This window comes from Dermacentor albipictus, chromosome 2, assembly GCF_038994185.2.
Source record: "Dermacentor albipictus isolate Rhodes 1998 colony chromosome 2, USDA_Dalb.pri_finalv2, whole genome shotgun sequence".
NCBI classification, from domain to species: domain Eukaryota; kingdom Metazoa; phylum Arthropoda; class Arachnida; order Ixodida; family Ixodidae; genus Dermacentor; species Dermacentor albipictus.
Genome location: NC_091822.1, coordinates 126,291,966 through 126,314,040, shown reverse-complemented (window position 1 = coordinate 126,314,040; position 22,075 = coordinate 126,291,966). Strand labels below are relative to the sequence as shown.

Below are 22,075 nucleotides of genomic sequence, written 5' to 3'. Positions count from 1 at the left end.
TACTTATAGGTAGGTGAAGGATACGCGAATAATAGGCAGTGAAAGACGGTGACGAAAAGTAATAGAGCAACTCGTCTGAGCGCCCACCATTCTCTAGCATAACGCTTTGAGTTTGTGTCACCTTCACGAAAGAGACGACGCTTATCATTAGGAGTGGACCGAGATGCGCAGGGACCACAGAGCGAGCATGATGAGTGGATTAGGACGTTATTGCAGCCACACTATGTATTCACGGCTAATGTATCGCCCTTACACAAAATTTTGAAGGATTTACTGGTTCAAGTGCATGCTAAGTAAATCGCTAGCGCTTCATGCGTTCTCATTTTCGGGATGCGTACTTATGGCATGAACCAATGGTATAGTCGTCGTAGCACCTAACTGCATCTTTTTTCATGTGCCACCCATTCCTCATTTGGTTGCAGGCGACTTGTAAGTATTCCACGTCTTTATTGTTAAGAATAATAAATATTTTAGTCACCAAAACATTCACTACGTTCGGACTTTCAGTGCCCCCGCCCACAAATAAATATACGCAAAGCGATCAGCTCGACGATCAAGCGCATAAATCAAGACCATAATTCAGTCTAATTCAAGTGCAAGTAAAGGTTCGTTAAGGGCTTATAACGTAATGGAAAAATAAGTGAATATATTAAGCAAGTCTGGTATGTTTATTTATCTGGAGGCTATTCGATTGGGGCGCACATTCAGCCAGTGAAGACAGAACGGCTGTGATTGTGCCTATTTTAAAAGGAACTACTCCAATATGTCATGCTGAGGTGCACACATGAATAATTTCTCGACAGAGGGCAGAAATCAGAACTTACAATTCTTGATGAACTTAGTCGGGAAGATTTACTGTGCTAGAAAGTGCCTAAATTTCTTTTTAAGTGGTCCCAGAAGCGGTTTGGACAAATCATGGCGACAGTATACAGTCTGATGCGTGTCCACTTAACGATGTTCTCCTTCAATATTGATTTCTCGATATACAGCCAATATATGCATTCCACGACTAGGTTCTGTTCACCACCACCGGCGAGAAGCATTATGGTAATAGCAGTCCTTAGCGGGCTGAGGGTCGACTGTGGTAAGAAGCATATGTTGTGTCATGCCAGGAGAAACGCACTATTCCCGTCATCGTTACTTGAAACCCAAGTACAAGGGAAAGCGCCGAGAACTATAGTGTTACGGCGATAGCAGCGCCCGCGCATTGGGCTTGGGCAAATCTGTTTATTGAAGCGTAAAGCTTTACTACGCAAGTCGACACCGTGCTTCGCGCGAGCCGGCGTGCGTCGGAATTGGCTCCGTAAGCGTGTTCGGATTCGGCGCAGGTGCCCACAGCCGCGCGCTATGCGTCATCGTTTGACGTTCGCCGCAAGCGCGTGTTTATCGCGGAGGCCGTCTATATAACCGCTTGCCAGATAATAGGCGTGCGCATTCAATATGGAAGGAGAAGAGAGTATTACTATCGATAGAGAGCGCTGTGTTTATGGTTGTACAGAAATCGCAAGAAATTTAATAATGCTGCATAACTTACGGGTATATATCATTGATAAGCAATTTGCATAACTACGCAAGGCACACGTACAACATAACCATAAGCTAACCAAAGCATATTCAAAAGGAAAAAACTGTAAGCATAACGATAGGCTAAATCATAAAGCATAACTACTAGCTAAACCCTAAGCGGATCCATAACTTATCCATAAGCATATCCATAAGTTAAACCGTAAGCATATCCATAGGCTAAATCATGAAGCAAAACCACAAGCTAAACTGTAAGGATGACCATAGGCTATATCATAAAACATAACTATAAGCTAAACCATAAGCATCACCGAACCTTTTCGCTTACCCTAGCTAGGCCCTAGCTAATTTGTTATTAATCAAGCGCCATTAACATTAGCGGCACCATACGAGAACGTCTAGGGAGTGCCTGGAGGGAGTGTATTTAAAACCAAGCCTCCCCTTCACACGTTGTCCCATCAACTCCGCCTCCAGATGCTAAGAAGCGAAAGAGAGACAACGTATCCCATCCGTACATTTTAATAAAGACAAGTGTTTTTTTTTTCTTGCACTCTCCATCTCTCTCTCTCTCTCTCTCTAACAAGCGTTGCAACCTTTCTTTCGTTTCATTTTCTGTCTGAGGTAATGCTTCCCTCACGGCTCACAGTAAGGCCCCGATTCACACAGCCGTCAAACGCCCCGACCCGTCAGTGTCACGTCACCGTCATGCGATAGCGTTTTGTGGCCAGCTTTTTCCTTTCAAAATGCTGTACCTTCGATCGCATCGGCCACCATAAACCAGCGTGACATTATCGACAAGAAAATGGCGAGGAGGCGCTCTCTCGGGACGAACAGCCGTGTCTTGCCAGTGACGGGACGGGGCGTTTGATAGCTTTATTATTCCGGGCCTATAGGGCTGACTTCGTTATTTTGCTGGAGCTGTGTTTCATGATGGTCCATTAGGTTTTTCATTATTTTCCGTTCTATAGTCATGCACCAATTTTCCTATTTATAGAAAGTAACGCAGTGTCACTGAAAAGGTGAGAAGAATAGAAAATATGATAAACCGTCACAAATTCACAACGGAAGCTATGTACTTAACTGTTCTCCTCTGTACGTCTTTAAATTCAGCTACGGTATACACGTTCAATGACACAAACTGACCAAACAGTCAATTGGTGATTTCCGCAGCCCAACAACAAGATATCGTCGTGGTCATCGATATTCCTGGTAAGCACTGCTCTGCTTTTACTTCGTCGTAGTTCACATCAGCAGATGCATAATTCTGAAATGCAAAGCCGCACTGACCTTCGTCTTCAAGAGGGGAGAACCTCGGGCCAGGTTATCCGACATGTTTAAAGAGGAAAAGAACCGCGACTTTAGACGAAAGAGTGGGCAGGGCGAGCGGTGACTAGGAACTGAGGTTTTTTAGCATGAAACACATAGCAGCAAAATGTCGCATTTGTGCGAGGCATACTGTAATTGTGCAATCGTGTATGTTTATTTTTTACTTACAACTCCTGAAGGAACACTTCTGGAGTACGACGTACAATGTCACTCGGTAAGAACAGTAAGAACATCGTTATTGCAGAAAGTTTGTCAGCATGTTGGTGATAAGAAAATGATTGCATTAAAATAGTATAATCAATTTTCTGTCGCAGAGCATTCGAAAGTGTGACAATTAACTTTAATAGTATTGGAAATGGCACTTTTAGCAAAGGGTCTAGGTACCCTGTTGCAGTGTTTGAAAGCGTGCGGGAAGAAATTGCGCTGATAATCCGTTCGGATTCTTGCGTCTGGATATACTTGTAACGTCTTATAGCACAGGATGCCTTCGCGAACGCGAGAGATGTATCGCGAGTAAGATGATAAGATGAGTGATCATTGCAGAGTGGCGCGTCATTAATTAGACGTGTCGTGCGTTGAGATAACGCAGGACGTTTTGAAACGTCAATGGTGCAAACGCAGAACAGAATCGACGTTGGTGATTAAAAGGCGAGGTCGTATCAGCGCCAAAGATCTGAGTGGCCCGTATATGACCTGATTAAATTTTGGGAACACAGATCTCATACAGTTTACAGGGATTCGATGCGCTTCTAGAATGACGCTAATAAGAGTTTTAGACCTATTCAATTTGGACGACATTGGAACGTTAAATAGTGCATTTCTGATCCGCTTTCTAAGCGCCTCTTCTGTTTAATACACAATATGGTGAGATTACGAGGTACATGTGACGATAACTAAAAAGTGCTAAACTAAAATACATTATGGCGAGCTGTTAGAGGGATAGATTACTTGTGAAGAAGAGTGGCTTGTAGCATCGACACTGCAATTCCCTAGGATTTAGTCCGCACCAACTAGGTATCACAGTACGTGCGACACACAAAAATCAACTTGTTATATGTTGCTGTAGTGTAATGTGATATAATTTAATGCAGTGTAGTGTAATAGGATAACTGTTGACGTAACCAAGGGAGTAAGAGACAAAATTACCAACATAAACGTTAAAGGACATATTTTTGATGAAAGCTTCATGTTGCATCTGCAACGGAAGGAAACCACCTATTCTCCTTAGCAGACCGGGGTAATTAAGATGACTTGCATGGGTAGGCTATTTGCAATCAGCAAATACTATTTTTAGTAGGCCAATATCAGTGTCAGAATACATATGAAAGCTTCATGTAGCATCTGTAATTGAAGAAAAAGAAACTCTTCGGTTTACCAGACTGCAGTTATTAAGAATAGCTTACATAAGCCATTGGAATCTGAAATTGGCAACGTTTAACGCTTGAAAATTATCTAGTGAGTCGAGTCTAGCAGTGCTATTGTCGTAATTCGCGGGCAATAAAGGATATAATAGGGCTCAGTGAGGTTAGGACGACAACTGAAGCATACACATTGCTAAAAAGTGGGCACGTCCTGTGCTACCGGGGCTTGGTGGAGAGACGAGAACTAGGAGTCGGATTTCTGATTAATAAGCATATAGGTGGCAACATACAGGAATTGTATAGCATTAACGAGAGGAAAGCAGGAATAAGAGGTACAAGTTGAAGGTCATACAGGTCTACGCGCCTACATATAGTCATGATGACGAGGAAGTCTAAAGCTCCTATGAAGACGTGGAATCGGCGATGGGTAAAGTCAAAACAAGATACGCTACACTGATTGGCGACTTAAATCCCAGGGTAGGCAAGAAGGCGGCTGGAGACAAGCCAGTGGGGGAATACGGCTTAGGGGATAGGAATAGCAGAGGAGAGTTATAAGTAGAGTCTGCAGAACGGAATAATTTGCGGATAACGAATACATTCCTCCGCAAGTGGGATAACCGAAAGTGGACGTGGAGGAGCCCGAATGGCGACACTAGAAATGAAATAGTCTTCATACTCTGCGCTAACCCTGGCCTCATACAAGATGGGGACGTGCTCGGCAAGGTGCGATGCAGTGACCATAGGATGGTAAGATCACGAATTAGGCTAGACTTGAGGAGGGAACGGAAGAAACTAGTACATGAGAAGCCGATCAGTGAGTTAGCGGTAAGAGGGAAAATAGAGGAATTCCGGATCAAGCTTCAGAACAGGTAATCGGCTGTAACCCAGGAGGAGGACCTTAGTGTTGAAGCAGCGAACGACAACCTTATCGACATCATTAAGGAGTGTGCAATAGAAATCGAGGGTAACTTCGTTAGACAGGATATCGGTAAGCCTCCGCAAGAGACGAACCATCTGATTAAGAAACGCCAATGTATAAAAGCCTCTAACGCTACAGCTAGAATAGAATTGGCAGAAGTTTTCAAGTTAATCAACAAGCGTACGATAGCTGACGTAAAGAAGTATAATATGGATAGAATTGAGCATGCTCTCAGGAACGCAGGAAGCCTAAAAGCAGTGAAGAAGAAACTAGGAATAGGCAAGAATCATGTATGCGTTAAGAGACAAATCGGGCAATATAATTACTAATATGGATAAGATAGTTCAAATGGCTGAGAAGTTCTATAGAGATTCATACAATACTAATGGCACCAATGACGATAAGGGAAGAGGGAATAGTCTAGATGAATTTGACATCCCACAAGTAGTAAAGGGGGAAGGCAGCTGGGAAGGATGAGGTTACAGCAGATTTGTTGAAGGATGGTGGGCAGATTGTTCTAGAAAAACTGGCCACCCTGTATACGCGATGCCTCATGACCTCAAGTGTACCGGAATCTTGCAAGAACGTCAACATAATCTTAATCCATAAGAAAGCGGACGCCAAAGACTTGAAAAATTATAGACCGATCAGCTTACTGCCCGTTGGCTACAAAGTTTTTACTACAGTAATCGCAAATAGAATCAGGAACACCTTTGACTTCTGTGAACGAAAGGACCAGGTAGGATTCTGTGAAGGATAGTCAACAATAGAACATATTCATACTATGAGTCAGGTGATAGAGAAATGTGCGCAATAAAACCAACCCTTATATATAGCTTTTATCGATTACGAGAAAGCGTTGGATTCAGTCGAAACTTCAGCAGTCATGCAGGCATTACGTAATCAGGGTGTAGACGAGCCGTATGTAAAAATACTGAAAGATATCTATAGCGGATCCACAGCCACCGTAGTCCACCATAAATAAAGCAACAAAATGCAAATAAAGAAGGGCGTGAGGCAGGGAGGTGCGATCTCTCCAATGCTATTCACAGCGTGTTTACCGGAGGTATTCAAAGACCTGGATTGGGAAGAATTGGGGATAAGAGTTAATGGAGAATATCTTAGTAACTTGCTATTTGCTGATGATATTGCCTTGCTTAGTAGAAGGGTGGGTCTCAAAGTGCCAGAAGGGTGGGTCTGAAAATGAATCTGCAGGAAACTAAAATAATGTTTAACAGTCTCGGAAGAGATCAGCAGCTTAGTATAAGTAACGAGGCACTGGACGTGGTGAGGGTTATTCCCTTACCACTTCCTTCTACTTAGGGCAGGTAGTGACCGTGGATCCGGATCATGAAACTGCAATAATCAGAAGAACAAGAATGGGCTGTGGTGCGTTTGGCAGGCATTCTCAGATCATGAGCAGCCGGTTGCCATTTTTCCTCAAGAGAAAAGTGTACAACAGCTGTGTCTTACCATTACTCACCTACGGGGCGGAAACCTGGAGGTTTGTGAAAATGTTTCTACTTAAATGGAGGACGACGCAACGAGCTATGCAAAGAATAATGATGGGTGTAATGTAAAGGGATAAGAAAAGAGCAGATTGGGTGAGGGAACAAACGCGAATTAGTGACATCTTAGTTGAAATCAAGAAAAAGAAATGGGCATGGGCAGAGCATGTAATGAGGAGGGAAGATAACCGGTGGTCATTAAGGGTTACGGACTGGATTCCAAAGAAAGCGAAGCGTAGCAGGGGACGGCAGGAAGTTAGGTGGACGGATGAGGTTAAGAAGTTTGCAGTGACAACAGGGCCACAATTAGCACATGACCGTGGTAGTTGGAGAATTATGGAAGAGGCCATTGCCCTGCAGTACGCGTAGCCAGGCTGACGATGACATAAGCATGCTATTCGTTGGAGTCTTCTAGACACGTAAGTACGGCGTTTCGATGTTTAGAAGCAATGATTTCCACAAAGAGTGGCATCAGTCCCTGTTGAAGAATTGCCAAACTTCAGTTTTTCGTCTGTTCAACTAACTTTAATTGGTACCACATTGGCGCTTCATCTAACTGCACTTTTATATGCATTAACCTGCTAGAGAGAACCTCGTCATGTTGAGCTTCTCGCGTTGTAACTTGGCTCTTATACCGACGGGTCCTGTCTCGAAAGCAATTGCTGCAGATGCCTGTAGAGGACGATAGCATCTTGAAACAATGGTTCTTAACAACCTTGCGTGAAGTTGAAAAAAGTGAAACGCGGATATAGGCATCAGGAATGCGTCAGTAAGATGTGTATGTTATTATGAATGTTTCTATCTTGTCGGAGGCGATATGCTTCTGGCTCCGGGGAGGCTGTGTACTTTAGCCAGTAGCCGTGCTACAGCGAACAATACGTTTTGAAATAGGAAAATCGAGAATATGACAGAATGACTGCCTAGTAGGTACAAAACATTATGAGTGACGCGGGCATATGGTCGTGAAAGATAAAGAAATATCAATAATCAAACGCATGAAAACTACGACTGACACTGTTAACACAAACAGTGGTAATTTATCACCAGTAAACTCCAGGCGTCTCGGTGACATTATACGAAGTACTTAGGCCATGGTTTCATCGGTTCTTAATTTTCGTCTGAACGACGCTCCTAGGTGGTATCTGATACGTTAGAATTACAAAATCTTCAGCGATCGGTGCTTGTCTTCATTTTTGATCCCTCTATCGAGAGTAACCGATGAATTCAATGGCTTTTACGCTTAAGTTCACTTTGGTACTGGGCCCAGTCAGAATGTTTCACGTGTAGTTGCCAATGACCGTGCAGTGACGTCCCAAGCCGTGGAAACTCGACAACGAACATTCCAGGCAGGGCGAAGGGAACGCCCTTTCCTGACCGGCTTGAGATGTTTGCGTATTGTGGCGAATGGAATTGTAAACTTAAAAAATGTTACAAACGCAGGCAAGTCCAAGCCGTGGTAGGGCTCCTGTTTGTCTTCCTGACTGTTCTACTGGTTACTCTGTGCTACGTGCTGTTCACTTTTCTCACAGGTGAGCAAACTATTGACCGTTAGAATACTCAACTACAAGACACACTACGAAGCGTGCCATTTCGCAGTTTTACGTAACGACTGCTATACTAAGGATACTTGATTGGACGAACTGGTGGCATTGAAGCTGTAGATGGTTTCATTATCTTTTGCAACACTCTGTGTCATGCACCCTATGTATTGATGACAGTGATAACAAATAAATCACTATTTATTTCATGTGCCGCGGAGAAGCTAGAGGTCTCAATACTGGCGCTCAGACAACGAAAGTAGAATTGTAAAACGATTACGAGCAGTGTTACAAGATCACCAACAGTAAATTAAACAAAGGCGATAAAAATAAGCAGATACGTAAGAAGTAACAATTAAGGAATAGCACAAAATTACATGCAACGTACATTACATGCCTACGCGGAAGGAGGAAGAGACTATTAGAGGAAAAGACAGGAATGCAGCTAGAAAGAAGGCTGAGGAGAAACTGAAGCTCGGAAGACAAGGAAGAGAAACGTTTTGAAAGATACAAGCATGGGGAAAATGACAATATCCACTTTACATTCTTTGGAAATGCGAGTTTTAGCTGAAAGATGCGGGAACGTGGAAGGGTTCATGTTCCCTGACAGTCTTCTGCGGTACTCGCCGTGAAACACAAGCTGCTAGATTCGTACATGCAGTAATTCCATGCATGCGTTTGTTTAAAAAGGACGTTGGTGCGACTACAGCAGCAGGTAAGTGGTGGAACCACAGGAGGATTATTCCATCTTGAAAAGTTTTTTCGTGCGCGAGGTCAGAAAACTACGTTTATATAATTTGGTTCAGTTTTTGTGCGCGTGTTCGATTAATATGCTATTTGAATATTCTTTTGTTATTTTTTTATCATGGATATTCTGTTAGTCTCACTTGGGACTGTTACAGGTTGGGTTTATATACAAGCAAATACAAATTACAATCAATACCAAAATGAGATTGCAGCTCAAAATTAATTGCAGCTCTTATGAAGGAAACTGACTCATGCTCTGTACTTTTGTCGCAGCAATAATGGGTGGAAACATGTACAGAAGCGGTTAGTCGTATGAGAAGAGGCAGTAAATGGAGCTTTCTCAGAAATCTTCTTAATAAAAGCAATCCAAAGGGACGGCTAGACTACCTTTAGACGGGATTATCAAGTTCCTAACAAGGCATGGTATGATGGACAGCAACATCGCTCAAAGCATGCTGTACACCTACCTTCCTTCGAAGGATCGTGGGGCATGCAGGGAGGCAGAGAAGGTCCTATATGCGGAATAGACCGGGATGAGTGCCCCACTTCTTTATGAAGCCGTCTCCGTATCAGAGGTTAGACACGTCCTTTTTAACCTCTATAGCAAGTCTGCTCTAGGAACCGATGGCATCTCAAACAAACTTCTTAAGATCTAGGATGAGGAGGCAATATATATATTAACAAATGAGCTCAGTCGAATCTGGAAGTCGGGTCAAGTCCCTGATGAATGGAGGGCGGCCAAGGTAGTTTTCATCCCCAAGCCTGGAAGGGCTACCAGTATGGAAAACCTCCAACCCATCTGGCTCACTTCATGCCTTTGCAAAATCATGGAGCATGCAGTTCATAATCGAATATCAAGTCACATCGAACGACATTGCTCTTTCTTCACAACTTGATTGAATTTCGACCTTCCGTCTCCGCACAGGATGCGATGCCCCTATTGAAGAAATCAATCTTTGATAACTAACCGTACTATAGACGTAATGAGTGTTCTGGCCCTATACCTGGCTAATGCCTTTGACAGGGTCAGTCACCAACACATCCTAGGTGATATATCCAAGCTCTATGTTGGTAGGAGATTTTTAAACTTTAATAAATCCGTCCTTGGTGAACACACGGCGTTTATCAGAGTTGGGACGGTTATCGAAGGGCCTTTCTCTACTTTGTCTCGGCACACCCCAGGAATCGGCGCTGTCACAGCTGCTCTTTTATATCGCTATCGACAGGTTCTTCGAGAGGTTGGCTTGCATCGCAGATGTCGGGCATGTAATCTGTGCGGACGATATCACCATCTGGATCCCCGAAGTGTCGCTAGTCAGATAAGAGGAAAGCTTACAAGAAGCTGTTATCATAGAGGATTTCCTCGCTAGCACGGGGTTGACGCTCTCTCCCACAAAGTCGGATCTACTGCTGTACAGGAAAGTAAGACAAGTGGGCAAAACTAAAAGATTAACGCGACTAGACTTGGTTCCTATTCAGATACTAAATAAAGCGGGCACCTGCGTACCCAGAACTGCGACTATGTTTATTTTTTGCGCAGCCAGACACACGAGCTTTCTGTATTTCTGCTCTCATACGGAAGAAAAAGAAATTGCCTCCTCTGTTTCTGTACCCAGCTGCACCTGCACCAACGACGCACGCTTCGCCGATGGTCACAGAGGAGACAACTACATACGATACTAGTGAGGTTACCTCAGACTTTACCACGCCTTCTTCTGGTCCCGTTTCTCCTCCGCGTCCTCCTCCGCGTCCTCCTCCACATCCTCCTCCGCCTTCTTCGCCACCTACCCTGCTTCCTGCTCCCCTTCCACCTCTACTTCCACCGCCACCTCCTCCTCCGCCTCCCCCACCTCCTCCGCGTCCTCGGCCTCCTCCTCCGCCTCCCCCACCTCCACCACCTCCTCTGCATCCCCACCCTCAACCCCGACCTCGACCCCCGCCTTCTCCTCCACCTCTTCCTCCACCTACTTCCCCACCTCCACCGCCTCCTCCACCTCCCGCGTTTATCCCACCTCCTTCGCCTATGCCTCAACCACCTCCTCCACCTCCCGCGTTTATCCCACCTCCTTCGCCTATGCCTCCACCTCCTCCCTCGCCACCTCCTCCTCCTCCACCTCCACCACCTTCTCTGCGTCCACGGCCTCGTCCCCAGCCTCATCCACCACGTCCTCCTCCCTCACCTCCACACTACGCCAACTCCACCTCCACCTCAACTCCACCTCCACCGCCTCCTACACGTCCCCGGCCTCGTCAACCGCGTCCTCCTCCACCTCCCCCACCTCCCCCGACTCCTTCACCCTACGCCAACTCCACCTCCACCTCAACTCCACCTCCACCGCCTCCTCCGCGTCCCCGGCCTCATCCACCTATACCCCCGCCTCCTCCACCTCCCGCGTCTCCCCCACCTCCCGCACCTCCTTCTCCCCCGCCTCCAGCTCCCTCAACTACATCTCCTCCCTCACTTCCTCCTACGCCTACGCCGCTTCCTGTGACTACTTCGAGTTCCACGCCTACCACTGTTAAATGTGAGTGGATTTATGAGTATTTGCCTAGATGTAGGAACGCGTTGGATGCCGAGATAGAATCACCTCACAGTGAACCACAACTGGTCCTGTGATCGACAAATTCGGTCCTAATGTTTAAATCCAAGACCGACTTGCGGTAGATGTCAAAGTCAAAGGCAGGCTCAATTTTGCAAGCGAAACCGAGAACGTTGAGAATGTATCGCTTTAACAGGAGAAAGAGATTGTCATAGGTTTTTTCGCAGGGCCTGTAATGTCTGTTGCAACAACGGACATACAAAGCTGTTTTCCGTCACCCACGAATAGTTGTCCTTCCAACGGCTTTATTTTCCAGCTTCTGTATTAGAATTATACTTTATTACTTGTATAAATTATAATTCCCAGCTATGTTTTCTGCGGTCGTACGTGTGCAGCTGCATTGCACATTTTTTCAAAGAATTCGCTTCTAGGCAGCCATTATTCAATATTCCACTTGTGGCTCACAGGTCTTGGAGAATGAGTACACTGCACTTGTTTGTGCTTGCGCATCCACACATTTGTAAGCACAAGAAATATCTCTTCTTGCTGTGCCGGCGTTTTGCCCATTGCATCCCTCAAACAGCATCTAAATTATTATTTGCTATAGAAAACACTGCGAAAACCCATGATATACATGGCAGTCACCCCCATTTCACCTGGCTGTCATGCGACGTCATGAAGACCGCGATGGCTCCCCTTCTGACTTGACGTATACACACTGATATGGCATGAATAGACCGAACAAAAGAAATGTAATTTCTGATTCGGTTCTCTTTCGCCATTAGCTCCCTGCTCGTGGTCAAAAGCTTTAGGGTGGCGCCCACTTCGCCTGTCTGTCACGCGTCGTCATAAAATCTCGAAACCTCAACGCGTCACATTGGCGTGCACATCTTAAAAAGATGCATCAATATGCCGTAATATTCTGATTTTTATTTGTGGATAGCCGGAGACCGTAAGCAATAGAAGATGGCTGCCTACCAATCGCTTAAGCTACGGCTACTCGCACCAGCCGGTGAGTGGGCTTATTTGCGTAATAAAACTTTTTGCGTGGCAGTATAACGTTATCGAGCCTTTTGGCGCATATACGACATTCTTATGCTACATCTTATTTGCTGAGAATCGGCTTTAGTGGCATTATTATCCTTCTATTGCACGCCACCACGGTGTTCGGCCAGCCACCGCAAGCTAAGGAAGGGGAAGTGGGCCAATCGCAGACGCCGGCACCATCCGCCTTGTCTATTTATCTAATTTCTCTGCGCTCGCTCGGTTCCACCGAGGCCCTTTCCATTTGAGCGGACTCCTCGGCTCTTCTCAGTGAACGGGATAAGAAAAACCGCTTATTGTACGCAATGTTCGAAAGCAAACAAAAGTGACCTCCTATAAACGAGGAGAGCGTTTGAGTGGGCGGTTCAGGCCACGCTCCGGGCAACTGCCCGATGATTGCGTCGGCGGCTACTTAAACTGGGCGTCCGGAAGTACCCTTGACGGCATGACGGCCACGATGACGCATAATTGCTGTTGCAGTAAAAAATATGAGCAAGTTAAAGGAAGCACCCTTTGTTGATTGCGATGAATAAGGAGATTCTACGACCTTCCTTTAAGCTTTTTCCAGTTGACATCCTGTGGATTACGTTTGCGTGCAGTTATGCTCAAAGTACTCATTGTAGAAGCACGAGTGAACCCGTCACCTTTCTTTCGAGTTAGACATATAGGGCGCTCTCACGTAAAACTATTCCAATCTTTTTTTATTTCAATCTTCTGACGTCACAGTTACTTACCACCGACGCAAGCATCGGGCGGTAACTGGCTGCGTTGTTTAAAAAGCCTAGTCAAACGCTCTCCTCGTTTTTAGGAGGTCACTTTTTTTTTTCAAAGCGAACATCATTGCCTATATTGAGCAGATATTTTTACAGAATTGACTGAAAAGAGGCGAGGTGCACGCTCAAGGAGACAGGGGCTTGTAGGACCGAGTCAGCCCAGTGAAAGTGGGTGATGGAATGAAGAGGGTGGTGTGGTGATCCCGTCGCGTGCTATTGGTCCACTTCTCCATGCTTAGCTTGCCGTGGCTGGTCGAAAATCGCGTAGGCGCGCAACGGAACATCAAAAATGCCGCCAGAACGGATGTTCAGCAAACAAGAGTTCGCAAGGTATGTCGCATGTGTGCCGAAAGGGCTCGATAATGTTATGCTGCCACGGAAAAATGTTTATTATACGCAAATAAATCCATGCTCCTCGGCCACTCCGAGTCGCTAGTGCCGGAGGAATCGGCAGGCAGGCATCTGCTATTGCTTTCAGAACGGGACAGTCTGCGGCTATATTAAAAAAAATTTTTGTCCGGCATATTAATGAGTCTTTAACGCGTACACGTCACTTTGACGGCGGGAGTTTTCGCGCTTTTGTGACGTCGCGTGGCAGACAGGCGAAGTGGGCGCAGCCCGAAAATGTTTGATCAATGGCGGAGTATTACGGCGAAATATCTGCCGAATCATAAATAGTTATTTTTCTTTCGCTTGGTCTAATCATGTATAATCAGTGTGCACACATCATATCACATGAGATGTTTTCGCGGTTTTTGTGACGTCGCGTGAGAGACAGGCGAAGTGAGGGTGGCCCGAAACTTTTTTGACCAATCCTGGCCTGATTTGAGAAATGCAATAGAAAAGTCGGGAATAGCTTTACGTTATAGCGCCACATTCTTCATCTTAGAGCGATCGGCGTGTCGGAAGTCACGTCAGGTTCGCGCTCTACAGGTGCACCGAACAAGTTTCTTAAAAATAAAGTTGTACTCTTGGGCTTTATACGTGCCTAACCCACGATCGGATTATGAGAGACGACGTAATGGGGTATGCCAAATCAATTTCGACCTATTGATGTTTTTTAATGCGCACCCGATACACGGTACACGAGCGATTCTTATTTCCTTCCGTCCTCATCGGAATGTGGCCGCCGCGGCTGGAATCGTAGCCGCGAACTGGAGCGGAGCAACAGACGGACATCGCCATGGGGTTGTCGCGGCTGGTTTAACAAGTAACTTGGGCATGTAGTAACCCGTATAGCTTAGTGTTTAAGGAGGCCTAGAATAACACAGAATGAGACTGCCGATATTTCGGTCCCTCGAATATGGGGCAGAGCTAAGTCGCTCATGCCGATGCTTACCGGCAGTGTGAAGGTAGAGAGATGCCCGTAAATGAGACGATGGTGAAATTATTTTTTTTTTCAGCGTGGCTTTCTACGGAACAACGGAAAAGTTTAGAGTGGGTTGATAATGCTCAGCATACGCTCGGCTCACCTATTTGCTCATTTGTGCAATACAGATTTAATATTGCTGGTGTGTTTGAGAGAAAGGTGCCGAAAATAGCGTATGGATGGATGGATGGATGCGAAACTTTAATAAGGTCCTGAGGTACGCGTAACAAGAATTGTTTTCATTCTGTTCCACAAGCAATGTAAATTCGAAAACGCGATTCGTTTATTGGCGCAAAATCCGCGTGTGCCGCATGATGGCTTAATCCACATGGTTTCTTAAGTGAATTGGGTTCAATACTGTGGTATAATATGTCTATAGAACAAATACATAAATGGGTGAGTTATAAAACACGCTGAGCGTCTCATCCCCAATGGCTTTTTCTGGCGTCCGCCATCGCAAGTCGTTGTCCTATAGTAAACTGGCACCAATGGATGCTTTGAAGTTACCTCCCGACCACGTACCAGCGTTTTCTGACACTATTGCCAGAATTTCCAACATACTTGGCTTGACGCAGTGTATTTACCCTCGCAATTGGGTGGGATGCATGTAGTGGCAAGCGCAGTAATCGCGGAACTTCGCACCCTGGAGACAGTTCAACGCCGTCGTTCCACAGGTGCGTGCATTGTTGCACACGTGCTTCTTCGCTATGGCATCAGGAAGTGTGATAGTGCGTGATAAAAAAAAACATGCATGTAAGTGGATTTGTAGCTGCTTTCGATTAAACGAGCAAGGCACGAGTTAAAAGTCGTGCGCCAACATTTTTATCTCCCACCTTTCAATGCCATGTGCTTTGTTTAGTTGGAAACACTCGCAGAAAATTGCACAGAGTAAGAATTTTGTAGACAGCCTGTTTTCAACACTTGAAATGGATGTGATCAATTTTCGAACATTTTTTTATAACAGCTAAAAAAACATTAATCTTATTGCCGTTTAATTTTCCAAAATGTTTGAAGGCCTATAGATGTATATTGTCATGGAGGCCGATGTGTCAGTGATTATCACACCTACATTCGTGCCGTCAAAAAATATATTTGTGACGGAGTATTTGACATTCCAGACCGTAACGTTTACTGCGGAGAACAATGACTGACTGTCGATTTCACTCGTGAAAATTCTCGAGCGAATAACACGGCTCTGTACCCCTCAGTACAAGAGACCCTTTTCGCTTAACTGCAGCGCACGCCATGGGCACGAGGCCGCTATTTTGCACGTTCGGCGTCCACAAGCAGGACTACACGAAGATCGACGTGGGCCCCTGCGACTACGCCTTCATCCCTTTCTACGCGCGTGGCAAGGACACGTTCATTGACGACAGCGACCCGGTCACCACGAGTTTGATCAACAGGGCGGCCGCGTCGACGAATACGTCCTTCGTCATCAGCGTCCCCAGCGCGCAAGTCCTTTGCCTCCTTCCATTTCACTGTATTCTGTGAACACGTCACAACCTAGGCAGGGCTAGAAGGGCATAGTTCAAGCTGAAAGTGAACATGATCGTAGTTCGGAGCACTTCGAATTTTTTTTTTGTTTGGAGGGTTGTGCAGTAAAATATATCTGCTGGGTGTTACAGCTAACACGGAGCATGAAGAAAAAAGAAAAGAAGAAAAGAAAGCATTCAGGGCGCATGCAATTTCCTAAAGTAGTATCTAGTTCATTTTACATTCCCCTTAAGTAATCGTGAGGGAATAATTAACAATTATTTCATTCATAACTTTATGTGCTCACTGTGACTGCAAGGTTTGTAGATCACATCTGAAAACACAACTTTCAAATGCTTGCGACACACAATTTCCAGCGTAACTATTCTTTCCGCATTAGTAGAAAAGGTCGTGGCAGTGGCGCGCAAGGAGTGGACCTCGGCAACGTTTTTTAGAAATTTTGTTGGCTTTCTTTCGCCAATAAAAAAAAGCTCTACATACGTTTACACATGGCAAAAAAACTGAAGCTGGTGTTTTTTATTGTCGGATACATATCGCCTATTGATATTGTGGCAGTTTAGGTTTTAATAAAGAGTTTGTTAGGAATTAATACTGATTACTCAGCTACTGCGAACACAAAAATGCCGAAGGCTTCTTCAGGAAGCTTGTTACAGTAGAAAGTTGGTCTCATTGGCTGCAATTAAAACTTACTCCATGTTGGCTGCCACGCCCGGCATAATTTTGCACCTGATATCGTGTCTGGGCTGGGCGGTACTTTGCTTAGTGAGGAGCGGGACATTTCATTTACGGGCAGGAAAAAGCGTCTTCCATCTACTCGTAGAATTCGGGAGGAATATGAATGCATGGGCACATGTATTCTCTCTCACGGCGTGGGCGTAGGTTTCAACCGACAAGGACAAAAATAGAAAATCTGAGATCATTTATCAACCTATTTTTTCCATCTTGACATCTGCGAACGTGAGCCCATCGAGTCGCCGTGCCATTATATGGAGACGCAGCTTTCGTTGGAATGCTCCGACTACTGACGACAATAAAAAAATCAATAAAAAAATAAAGAACCTCAAACAGAAAGCCTAATGCTAACGTAAACCTCAGCTGTCCAAAAAGAATGTGACGTGTCGCTTTAGTACGGCGATAACGAGACCAAGGGCAACCTAGGGGCCCTTTTATTTTATTCACAACCATATAAGCCAACAGGACGGAGAATTGTGCAAAAGCTCAGAGTTGCGCAGATGAGCGATTTGACGCTCTCCTCTTTATGACTGGGTGCTGCTAATAATTGGAATTTGTTGCGTGAGGAAGCCCTCTTTTCGAAACATCTAACACACCTATTTATCACTAATATTTCAGTATATTACATGTATTTTATGAAAGAGCGATATCCTCAATCAATTTTCAACTTATGAAGAATTGTCTCTGCGCGGCCGCAATTGTCCTGCACCAGGCACGTCTTTTTTTTTTTCTTCTGCAAAGCATGCACCGTGTGCTAACATTTATTAACGCCGTGTGTTAGGATATTTGTTACCTCAAGGGGGGTTCTATAATCAATGCGTGCTAACATATACAGCGACTTTTTCTGTGTTCTTTCATACCTTCGGAATGTAATAATAATGCTGATAGACCGAACTTGCTTCGAATCGCTGCCTCACTGCAGGAGCCACTCGAAAGTCATGGCAGATGTCACCAGCGTCACTGGCAAAAACAAGGTGGAGCTTTACTGGACGAAAAAGAACATCTACCATTATGCGGTTTTCGACATCGGCGTCATGAAAAATGAAACTGGCCAAGAAAAAACGATCGTGGAAGCAGCGTTCAGTTTACTGAGGGTGAGCACGCAACGGGAAGTTGTTCAGGCCGACGGTTAAATCGGTTGATTTGGTGAGGAATCGTGATGTATAAAAAAAGCAGGCATACAACAACGCCTAACACAGAGGAAGAATTAAGATGGCCCATAAATTTAGGTGTGCCTTGTTCATGTCATTTTACGGCATTCTTATTTTTGACATGAAGCGCATGGGTCATCGTCGTCACCCCCCCCCCCTCGCCCCCATGAAAGAAATTAACTGACGGCGAATAACGTAGTCATGGAAAGTTTTAGCTTGCAGGAATTCGTTCCCCGTGCAAAATAAACAGTAATGGCGGCGGTCACCTTAAAAAACCGCACATGAAAAGACGCGACAAGCTCATTCCTGTGGAAGAGTCGTTTTAAAGATATACATGTGGGCTTACAGAGGGTAAGCTTGGGGGCAAGTGCAGATATTTTTCGCGGTACTAAGAGTGCGGTTTTAGGTTAACCCATTTGTGAAGATCATCCAGTACTAGTTGGCCTCACCCCGGTATCCTTTAAATTTGTTATCTCGCGCAGTACGATGGTTGCCATGGAAATATAACACGAGGGAGGGTGGCACATTGAATGCAAAGACGAGAACAATGTTTTGTCACCCTATTTTATACTTTAGCAGAAACCCGAATGCCTTACATTGCAGGAAAAACGAGAACAAGTTGAAAGCCGGAGCCGGGCTCCGGCCTCCGGCTTTCACCTTGTTCTCGTTTTGCTCATCGTCTTCAATTTCCGTCTCCGCCCTTGCCCATTTTTTCCATCAATTACATTGTATGTAGCAACTCTGGAGCAGTAAACTGGATGGCAGTTTTTTTTTCCTCGGTCAAACACGTACGACTCACAGCGTTGTTAAACTCGAGCAACTGAATGATGAATATGGTTTTGTGTTGTTCACGGGCCAAGTGTCGCTAAAGAGCGCCAGAACTCGAGGAGCTATACTAGTGGGCAGAGATGCACAGGAGGACCAACTTTTCTCTCACACAGACAGTGGGAGAGCGGTATTTCCCGTACCACTGAATGTACTAATGTGTAAAGAATTTGAGCCCGAATCACGTATTGGCAAAAATAACATAGATCTTGTTGAATAATTTACATCTAAAAACCCTCTAATGAGTTTTATCGCTAAACAGAGTAGCTGTGATGACAAATTTGGAGATCAGGTAGTGTGACATATTGTAGCTGTAATATGACTGAGCATTTCCCTTATTTCTAACGAAGAACACAGACGAAGGCAATAACGCGCCTAAGTGAGCTACTTGCAACATGTTTTGGAAGCGAACATCGCCAAAAGCTAACAAGAATAAACATTACATGCCTCAATAAAAAAAAAGGAAAACATTGCAGAGACACAATTTTACCCGGGTGGCGTTTTTCGTGTGGTTAATGTCGACCACCTGCCGCGTTGAGCCGGCGATTTGACATATGCTAATGGTGATGACGTTCTAAATGAGTCTATGTACGGCAAAGAGAGAGTAACCCAATTGTTACAAGCCAGGGCAACAGAGGGCCGCGAAGGGAGGCTTTTTCTTGTGTAAAAGTAACTTATATTGTATAAAAATCCCTTAAGAAAACAAGTAATTCCTCTTTATATATTTAGGAATATATTGTTTCCAAGTGGTTCCAGCCACATGCTACGACATTAACCACAAGGATATGAAATAACCCCAAAACAAGCGAAAAAATACAGCAGATACAAGCTGAAGTTCGTCGTTAGAAAAAGTTTCGGTTCGCGCTAGTCAGTGACTCAGGATGACAAACAAACAGTTCAAAACGGAAAAGGGGCAATCAAAACACTGGCCCGTTTATTTTCTTTGTCTAGCGCAGTTTCCACTCGGCACTTGTTACTTTGTTACCATGAAAGGCACCGCGAAAGAAATTCTGCGAGGTTGTATTCATGAGGCAGTGAACTTCAGTACAATACAGCATCGAAAACCGACAGTGTCGTTTGAAGATGGTAAAGCGATGATCACTTGATCTAGTGAATTATGTTGTACTTTCGCTGCATAACTTATCTTCGGTGTACTTGAGAGAGAAGATTAGCTGGGTTCATTTTAAAGATCAGCTTCATCTGCGTACCCTACTAGAATTTGGTGACCGTGGCAGCTGTTTTTCTGTCGAATCGCAGCATGCGTCAGTGGTGCGTGCATCTGTTTTCATTAGGCATCAGACGCAAAACTGAAACTGCTGAATAATAGTCAAGCTTACGTCCTACGCATCGTACACGCCTTTCCGCATACGATTCCCCTCGAAATGGTTCTCTCGGTAGACATAAAACATTGCCTCCATCTCCGTGACATCACGGCCTAGATGTCTCACAGTAGCCGTTCACACGGATTGCTGTTCATATTTCGGCGTAGCTTGTGAGCAGTGCCCTGCGCAAACATAAAGATTGCATGACATTTATGTTAGGGCCCTTTTGGTTTATCGGCACAAACAATGCACGAGATTAAACGCTGTGCAGAACGACTATAAATATGATTGCTTGCACCGCATGTATTTTTTGTAGTGCTTAAGTTAACCTGCTGAAGAAGGCTTCGCTTCACATAAATACCAACCAGATGTGTTGTATCTGTCTAACTTATTTCTTTTGTTCACAGGAATTCAGAAATCTGCAGCAGGCTCTCAAGAAAAGCAATCCATCACAGCCGAACCCCGATCGCGGTTTTATCGTGGCGAGCTTCTACCTATGGCCAGGCGCCGAAACTACCCCGCTTACGGTGTTCACCGAAAACGTTGTGTGAGTATACAAAGACCAATGCTTCCGAAGTTGGTTCTCAACGCATAGCAGACTGTGAAAATGTTCAGATGGAGCGAGTTTATGAGCATTCACTTTACCCAATAGCGCCGAGCGTACTTTGAAAAGTAGGGTACGCTTTTCATTTGTAAATATAATAAAGACAAAACACATACTGTTCCTTGGTACGCTATATCGCTAAGAAAGGTCCTCCAAAGACGACCGCACTGTAGTTTTTTGTCAGCTGCATGATGTCTCTGATCTATTCATCGAGGAACTTGGAAAAATGCTGAACAGTGCAGAAACATAGTTCCAGCGCACATTTGAACAAGGACGAGGCGAGAAAGACAACACGGCCTCGTCCTTGTTCAAATGTGCGCTGGAACTATGTTTCACAATGCTAATCATAACCAACTAGCCCAGCTGTCCATACTTAGGAACATTGCAGGTGCTGCTCTACATGCAGCTTCTTTATTTTTTGTCAAGCGTAGCATTCGCTTCTCGAAGTTGTTGAGTAAGTTTTAGAAAATCAGAGCGTAAAGGATGGACGCATGACTTTCCATATAAATAGATGTTTGTACTGTCGCAATAAAGTGAATGCAGGTGTACGTTGTAAAGTACCCTGGGCTTATGTGTATGCTGGAGGGGTGCGCTTTATCTCGAAGCACACACGCTGTTTTTTTAACTGTATTTTGCAAAATATTTTTTTGCTATCTACAAGAACTTCAGAGACTGTTGCAGTAAAGAAATGTATTTAGAATTACATTACCATTGCTATGATTCCTCCTGGTTTCTTTCTTGCTACCGACAAAGATAACGATGCTCTTGTCTTAGTGAATAAGGTAGTGAGCAATGTTAGGCCAAATTTGGATGAATAGATGCCACTTAGATAACCTATGAAGAATATTTAAAGACAAACATGATTCATGCATTCTTTATTGCAAATTGTAAAATGAGTGGGAGGGAACAGAAAACAACAAAGACTGTTTGCGTTTCTATGCCAATCGCGATGAGTTATGCAATAAAAGTTGGGCAAACCACACTGGCGAACCAGACGTACACCCAAACTTTTGAAATGACACAAAATTTTAACGAAATCGACACGTCGCAACCATAAAACAGGATTGTAATGCAAGAACCGACTGTAACTGGAGACGATGTCCGTAGTCTCTTGAAGGTTTCAATAACCACTGAACAAAATGTTGAATGCTTTAGTTTTTAATGACTGTAATAATAATAATAATAATAATAATAATAATAATAATAATAATAATAATAATAATAATAATAATAATAATAAAAATAATAATAATCACCATAAGCCTGGTTACGCCCACTGCAGGGAAAAGGCCTCT

General features: G+C 44.5%; 1 protein-coding gene across 4 annotated transcripts in view; it reads left to right on the top strand.

Annotated features, from left to right (window-relative positions):
- Window positions 1-2,485: 2,485 nt before the first annotated feature.
- The window catches only part of LOC135895934 (uncharacterized), a 71,847-nt gene continuing 52,257 nt past the window's right edge, over window positions 2,486-22,075 (top strand). For 2 of the 4 annotated variants that reach the window (XR_011512148.1, XM_070533962.1), the window contains exons 1-6: window positions 2,487-2,733; window positions 8,079-8,167; window positions 10,540-11,448; window positions 15,887-16,103; window positions 17,801-17,972; window positions 20,584-20,723. Coding sequence is in view for 3 of the 4 variants with exons in the window: in XM_070533962.1 (XP_070390063.1) it covers window positions 10,572-11,448; window positions 15,887-16,103; window positions 17,801-17,972; window positions 20,584-20,723 (1,406 nt within the window). In the remaining variant the exon portion in view is untranslated. Of the gene's footprint in view, window positions 2,734-8,078; window positions 8,168-10,539; window positions 11,449-15,886; window positions 16,104-17,800; window positions 17,973-20,583; window positions 20,724-22,075 lie in introns of all 4 variants that reach the window. The other 2 variants (XM_070533961.1, XM_070533960.1) reach the window with 2 other exon arrangements.